At 43.7% G+C, this 7686-nt stretch overlaps 1 protein-coding gene and 1 long non-coding RNA gene across 3 annotated transcripts in view; one reads left to right on the top strand and one right to left on the bottom strand.

Annotated features, from left to right (window-relative positions):
- Positions 1–3918: 3918 nt before the first annotated feature.
- Positions 3919–7686, bottom strand: part of LOC135242351 (ras-related and estrogen-regulated growth inhibitor-like protein) — a 5484-nt gene continuing 1716 nt past the window's right edge. The window contains exons 2-5 of one of the 2 annotated variants that reach the window (XM_064313396.1): positions 7356–7493; positions 7119–7192; positions 6272–6420; positions 3919–5265 (exon numbers count right to left, since the gene is read on the bottom strand). In XM_064313396.1, coding sequence (XP_064169466.1) covers positions 4980–5265; positions 6272–6420; positions 7119–7192; positions 7356–7493 — 647 coding nt within the window. In that variant the 3' untranslated portion in view covers positions 3919–4979. The remainder of the gene's footprint in view (positions 5266–6271; positions 6421–7118; positions 7193–7355; positions 7494–7686) is intronic. The other variant, XM_064313397.1, reaches the window with a different exon arrangement.
- LOC135242357 (uncharacterized) overlaps positions 5106–7686 on the top strand; it is a 22397-nt gene continuing 19816 nt past the window's right edge. Inside the window, exon 1 of the long non-coding RNA XR_010326318.1 lies at positions 5106–5243. This is a non-coding gene — a long non-coding RNA (uncharacterized LOC135242357). The remainder of the gene's footprint in view (positions 5244–7686) is intronic.

Genomic DNA, 7686 nt, shown 5'->3' with positions numbered 1-7686 from the left:
GAGGGAGCAGAATAATGGAGCAGGAACATCTGAGTGCTTTTTTTATTTTTATTTTATTTTTTTTGAAAGGAGGAGGCCAATGGGGAGGACGTGCTAGGTGCCAATGCTAATGGTTGGATGGGGTTGGGAAACTGAAGACAGTAAACGGAGAGGCTAGCCATGCCAGTGCCAGTGGACAGTTGGAAAGCAGAGGTGAGGGTAGGCTTTCAGCCCAGCTTCAGTTCAGCTTACGGGGCAGGGGGCAGTCACTACGGGGGGTGGGGGGTGGGGGGTGCACTACAGTGCCAGTGAAGTTGGCGTGGATCAGCCCCGTGAAACTCAGATATTGCAGACCAAGCAAGATATCTTTCTCCCACGCAGCGAAACTGACTTACTGGTTTTATACACAAGAGGGCGCTGCGCTGGCAGTCTTACTTACTTACGACACCACAAAATCCAAACCCAAAAGCTGAGTGTGGAAAATATTCTCTGGTGACTGCAGAGTTAAATTGAACAGACTTCCTGTCTTCTTGCTGGAGTATTTCATTCTGCTCATCTGCAACTTTAATATTGATTGACAGCTGGTTTTGATAAGAAATGATAAGCCTCACAGTTTTAACGAAGTGTGGAATTACATCACCTGACAAGAGAAGATTTTTGCAATGAGCCAGATGAATACAAATTAACACAGTCACATTCAGGTGTCATTGAAGACTAAATCATACCTTTATTGTCCACAGCCACAGGAAATTTCACTCTGACGCAAGAGATTTATTTTGGCCAACCAGAGAATACAGTATGTAGTGGTCTAATTTTTCTTCTTACTGCAGTTTTTGTAGATAAGCAATAGCAAATTATTTCTTCTCTCTTGCATGGCTGTATTACATATAGACTTTGCCAACTTGAGCTTTAACAGACAAACCTGAGTGCCTGTGCCAAGGAAAACAAGACATCCAATAGTTTGCTTTAAAATGTGTCCATCGTTGCCAGACAACTTGAAATGAATCAATCATAGATTCTTTAAGGAAATCTATTATGTTTTTTAAATTTATTTTCATATCTCATAACTTACGATCTGTAAGCCTTTATCTAAGCATACCATTTATTGAAGCATTGAGGATTCCCACTTTGTCTTCGCGGTCGTGCCAGAAAAGTGTCAGCAGGCTGGAGAAACGGGCTTTTAGTGCTGAGGAGCCGCAAGTCCAGCAGGTCCCACTGGCTCTCAGCATTCCACGTGCTGCTCAGAGATAAGGCTCAAAATGGCGAAAGACATTTTGACTTTGGCTTCATCATGGACAAACCCTGTGTGGGCACACTTAACAAAACACACACACACCCACACACACACACATATATATCTTTCAACTTTCAACTTTAAACTTTATTTGCCCCGGAGGGCAATTGGTTGTGACTTGCTGCCGGTCGCTGCATAAGCATGCGCCCCATATATACAGTATATAAACAGGATAAGATGTAAACAGACAGCATTTAGTTTGAATGAGCCAGTGTTAAAAGCTTCAGACTCTACAGTGGTTTTCAGGAGAGAGGGGGTCATTTCACAATATCTATCCCCTGAGATTAATTCCCTGATATAAACTGTGGCGGCTTGTGGAATAAGTGCACATTCATTGATGTAAAACAGTAGACCTGTCAGCTGACAAAGGTTTAACACTTTTCTGCACACACACACACACACACACACACTTGCTCTCACTCACACACACACACACATACACACACACTCGCCCTTACACACACACAAAATAAGAATTAGAGGGTATAAGTTAAATGAGTCTCCTTTGGATTGGAAAGACCTGTTTCCTAGCTGTAGTGCTGATCTTACCTGATTCTGGCATCAGGTATAGAACGTGTATAATTAAACCAGACCATGTCACCAGCTGTAGACAGCCGCGGTACTGCAGTCCTTCTTGTACTTAGAACTTAAAGCGTCTGGCTGCATTTATTCACATGGGGGAAAGAGTTTTCAGGAAAACATGTTATCAACATGCTTACAGGCTTCATCGTCCATAGGGAAAATATTCACCGACTAAGAGCATATAACTATAACATCAAAATCCCAAAAAGTCTTGCAAAATCTGAAGTAACCCCCACACACAAATTTCAAATCTTAGAGAGCAATTGAAGTGATTTCTTTTGTACGAAACACACAGCTGCTTGCAGCTCGTGTAATTATTTAAACCTCGTACAAGGAGCAATTAACTTCCACCGACCTGTTCCAAGAAAATATAATGATCTGGCACGGAACCTGCATAGTAATGGGTGTTTTAATGCTCACTGATGTTTCCGAAATTCAATGTACTCTCAGCAGAGGGGGACAAATGAGATGTGTTTGGGAGGGGGGCCGGTTTGAAAACTGTTTTTACTTTTGGATACTCAAGTCAAACTTTTACTTTTTTTCTCCTTCCTGTTCATGAAGTTAGCATTTTTCTTGTAGGCAAAACAATGACCTATCTTCTGATTTAAGAAAATACAGAACCTTTCTCTGTAATGGCCCATTTGCTTTCTGACATTATACTGCAGTGCTGCCTCTTATCACACACTGTATGTCTGAATATTTGTAATGAAATATTAATGAAAAGCTGTCATGTGTGATTTTGCATAGGAAACTGCTGCTGTGTAGTGTGTGGTTTGCTGTGCATTGTAGAATGAGTTTTATAGTTTTTAAAGTGCATTCATTTAATTTTGGCGAGCAGAGACTTTGAATGATGCACAGAAATTAAGACCATGCAGAAAAAAAATATCCTGTCTCTCAAGAGACTCATTTTGTAAACGACTAATCACACGCTAATTACAGTTTGTTTTGTTTAACTGATGAAATCAAATTCTACGTGTGAAGTTTTTCTAAAACAGCGATTAAATCTACGGTGGAAATAAACAATCATGGATAATTACTGTCATAATTACTATCACAGTTCAATCAAATGGAAGGGAAATAAAGCTACAGTGCATTCCAAAAGTATAGGAACGATAGAGTGACATTCTTTGCTATATACTTACTTTTGAGATCAAAAGATCATTATGGGGAAAAAGGTACAGCCAATGAGCTTTCATTTCATATTTTTATGTGAACATGTTTTGCCATTTTACATTTCACTGAACTGTTCAGCATTGGTGATTAACTTTCCCATCCTCAACTGTCCAATCCTCCAACTGAAACAATTCCCAGAAAGCACTATGGCTCTATCTAGTGGACGACGGCAGCAGTCCCAAATATTTGCTCAGGTATTTTGGTGTTAGTACGTTGTTTTATATATTGGCTTTCACTGTTTTAAAGCGATTGAACAGTGCATGCACAGCATGTGTATTTTGGTACACCACGTCATTATACAATGACAAGGCCAGTTTGACATGGCAGGACCCAGTTTGGGAACCCCTACCCTAACCTAACACTAACCCCCCTAACCTAACTCTAACACTTAATAGGATCACCTAATAGGATCAGTCTGACCATGCTGGTAAGAACCTCAGTCCCTCCAAAGCTGCAGTAACAGCCCACAAACATTCCCTTAAGGGCATCCAATATTTGTGGAGCAGTATAAGTATAATTCCAAAGATGACAGGTTATTGTGGTTTTGGCATGTTCAGATACTCATATTTTTAGATTAAAAAAAAAAAAAATCTGTCTGAATGGATTTCCAGAAATATTTCTGAATCTCACTGCCTGGATGTTTCAGAAGTGTGTGGATGTCAAATCTGTGTGTGTGTGCGGTGTGTGTCCTGTATGTGTGTTTGTGTGTGTGTGTGTATGTGTATATGTGGGAGTGTGTTTGTATGCACGTGTGTGTGTGCGCGTGTGTGTGTGTGTGTGTGGGGGGGGGGGGACCATTTCACATGGTTGTTAGTGCAAACACACATGAACAAAAAAGCGCACGTACATGCAAACATTCACACAGTCGCATACACATACACAAATCTACCTATTTTGAACATACCATGATATTTTTATTACATGTATGTCTAAAAGTTATCTGTAAAAAAATGATATACAAATAAATTGAATTAAAGTATGTACACTGATTACAAGTTGCCATTTCTACAAATACGACATAAAGGGGGAGTGCTATAACTTCTGAATTACAATTAAGCTGGCTTCCTACATCATTAAGTTTCCTGTTTTTTTGTGAAAACAATTTAGAAGAGGTCAGATTTTCTCAGTGCTGTAGCTCTTGGCTGTGCTGAGATAATGAATACCGGATGAAACCGGATGAAACAGCCGATCTCATGCGAACGGTAAAGTTGCCTTTTCAAGCAGGCCGTGGCAGTTAAGCCAGTTGGCCGTGTTATTACCTTTATTATTTGGGAACTTAACATCCTCGTAACTGCCGCCTTGAGAAGCATGACTTCATCACGCAGAGGCGTGCATGACGCATGGTGCTTGTGCTCCAGGGCACGCGCCACAAAGAGAAGAGTTTATTTACACAGAACACAGGGATCGCTGGCCATCACTGGCGGCTCAAAGCTCTAACTGTGGGGTTCGTTTGGCCATGCTTTTGTGTGTATGAATCATACATATTAACCTGCAGTTCGCTAGCAAGCAGGGGTGTAATAAGTTATAGCCTTTGGCCATATAGTTTGTCATAGCAATGATTTATTTATAACATAAAGTAGGTTATAATATATATATAATAATTATCTATGAGTTATTACAGCTGCTTATAGCAGTGTTTATAGTGCATTATACATTATACATGCACATTAGAAGCAGAAATGTTTAGATAATGATATCTCCAAGATACAAAAAAAGAAAAAAAAAGGTTACTGTTTGTCAAAATGGCACTTCGCTCAGAGATTGTTTCGATATCGATCACCATTCCGTCACACTGTTAGAGATTTATGAGTGTTCCCTTCTGTTTCTGTCCTCCCTTGGCTGAAGTGTCCCTGTCACATGTGCAGTGTTACAAACACTGCCTCTCCGCACACGGGACACTTCCGACAGCGTCCACCGGGGGGAGCTGTCCGTCCCTGCAGCTCTGCCCGGTTCAGACGGACTTCCTCCTCTTGCCGAAGACGTTGTTGATGAGCTTGGCCATGGACTTGGAGCCGCTGTAGCGCCGGCGGTCGGTGCGGTGCTTCAGGTGCTCCATCACCTGCCGGATGAGCCTGGTGAAGAGGCCCGAGATCTCCTGGTGGTCCTCGGCTGCGGACACCTCCTGGAAGTGGCACCTGTTCTCCCGGGCCAGGGTGCGGCCCTCCTCCTCGCACACCTGCCGGGCGTGGCACAGGTCCTGCTTGTTCCCCACCAGGTAAACGGGCACCTCCGCCTCACTGTGTCACAGACAGAAAACAGGAGTCATGAGGCTGTCTGCGCTGCTTAACCTTCCACCAGAGCGGTTCAGTCCTGTACCCAGGGATCCACTGGATCCACTAGATTTCACTGTAGATCTACATGCAGGGATCCACTGGATCCGCTATATTTCACTGTAGACCTGCACACAGGGGTCCACTGGATCCGCTAGCTTTCACTGTAGACCTGCTCACAGGGATCCACGGGATCCACTAGATTTCACTGTAGACTTGCACACAGGGATCCACTGGATCCAATAGATTTCACTGCAGACCTGCACACATGGATTCACAGGATCTGCTGGCACAGGGAACAGACAGTGAATTGTCTCCACAGCGCTGCTGTCCTGCTAGAAAGTCTGTTTTGTGGAATGTCAAACTATTACAGACCCGTTTCGTGAAAAAATCCCTGAGCAGGGGTGAAGCCTGACCACCTCTGAAGCTTTGTTTGCGTGCGCAAGAGTTATAATTAGCACCAACTGTACCAAATGGAATTTCCACTTGGCATCCTTTCCAAATGGCTTTCTTGTAATAAGTTGTTAGAGGAAAACTTGAACAAAAGTCCTGCTTTCATAATGTCGTAATTAATGCGCAAGGGAAAAAATTGGACACAAGCCATTACGGGGTCGATTCGATTGAGTGGTAGAACTCATTTAACCACATAATTAACTTACACACGCCCAGAGGCTTCAAATCCTGCAGATTGGTTTACTAGGCCTTGTTAGGCAGCGAGTGCATGGCAGGCGGTGGCTCTGTGTGCCCCCGAGCTCAGGCCTATTCCTGTGTTTACCCTCTCATTAGAACATTTTACAGACTGATACTTTTGGACCCGTGACTGCAGCCTGGCTCTAGACCTACAGTCTCAAACTCTGGGTTATCAAAATCATCAAATGTGTACCCCTCGTTTCCTCTGTGGGACAGTCCCAAGGGTTGTGGTGGGGTCATTCAGTCACAGTGGGGTCACTAGGGGGTCGTTGGGGTCACTCACCCCTTGCAGGTGTCTGTGCGGGCCTCTTTGATCTGGCGCAGGATGTGTTTGGCGTTGAGGAAGGATGTGAGGTCACTGATGTTGTACACCACGATGAAGCCGTCGGCCCAGTCCACCGGCTCCTCTAAGATGCATCTGGCCTCTGTACTCTGGGATGGAGGACAGTAGCAATAATATTGTGTTTTACTGAATGAATGAAAATAAGGACCTGGCCTCCTTCCACTGTCCCATTGCTATTGAGAAGTGAATGATAATGGGAATGCAGTGAAGCGTTCTCTTTCTTTGTCGCTCTCTTCTCTCTTTTTCTCTCTCCATCTCTCTGGCTTTCCTCTTTCTCCCTCTCCCCGCTTCTCTTCTTCTGCAGCATACTACCTCAGCATACTCCTGCAGCATACTACCTCTGCATACTCCTGCAGTATACTACCTCAGCATACTCGTACAGCATAATTCTGAAGCATACTTCTGCAGCATATTCCTGCAGCATACTCCTGAAGCATACTCCCGCAGCATACTACCTCTGCTTACTCCTAAAGCATACTCCAGCAGGCTCAACTGGAGTACACCATGCATGCAGCATAAGCTGACAGGTGTGTGTGTGTTCTTGTGTACATATGTGCATGCATGCATGTGTGCATGTATGTGTGTGTGTATGTGTGTGTGTATCGGTGTGGAGTCGTGTGTGTGGTGTTTCTGTGTAAGTGTGCTGTCGTGGTAGCAAAGTGTGTGTGTGTGTGTGCGTGTGTGGGAGTGTGTGTGTGTGTGTCTGTGTGTAAATGCGCATGTGCATATGCGTGTGTGTATGCGAAGTGTGTGTGTATGTGTGTGTGTGAGGAGAAAAAACACATACCTGAGAACATGGATCAAAAACCTCCAGGTTGAGCTGCCTGCCATCGATGGAGAGTCGTTTATGATACAGGGAGTCTGCAATAGTACAGGGCGATAGGGAGATGTTTTACTACACAACGCAAACTAGCTCAGAAATCACTGGACAGATAAATAGGAGTACAGAGGACTTTATACTCTTGGGATGAAGAGTGTGTTTTTGGGGTACACTCACGCTTGTGTGTTTTTGGGGTATACTCACGCTGGCGTGTTTGTGGGGTACACTCACGCTTGTGCATTTGTGGGGTACACTCGTGCTTGTGTGTTTTTGGGGTACACTCACTGGCGTTGGAGGCGTACTCCCCGATGAATCTCCTGGTCAGAAACCTCACCAGCACAGCTAAGGAAGGAAAGAGCCACATCAGGAAACTGTTTCATATCCACCTAATCTAACAGCAGCACAAACAACCGCTCTGACTGAGCCAAATAATAATAATAATAATCATCATCGTCATCATCATCATCATCATCACAATAATAATAATTAATGGCTTGTACTTATATAGCGTTTTTTTATGACACTAGAAGCCCTC

The sequence above is a fragment of the Anguilla rostrata genome, chromosome 16, assembly GCF_018555375.3.
Source record: "Anguilla rostrata isolate EN2019 chromosome 16, ASM1855537v3, whole genome shotgun sequence".
NCBI classification, from domain to species: domain Eukaryota; kingdom Metazoa; phylum Chordata; class Actinopteri; order Anguilliformes; family Anguillidae; genus Anguilla; species Anguilla rostrata.
Note: the sequence above shows the minus strand (reverse complement) of the source record. Positions and strands in the feature narration are given on the sequence as shown.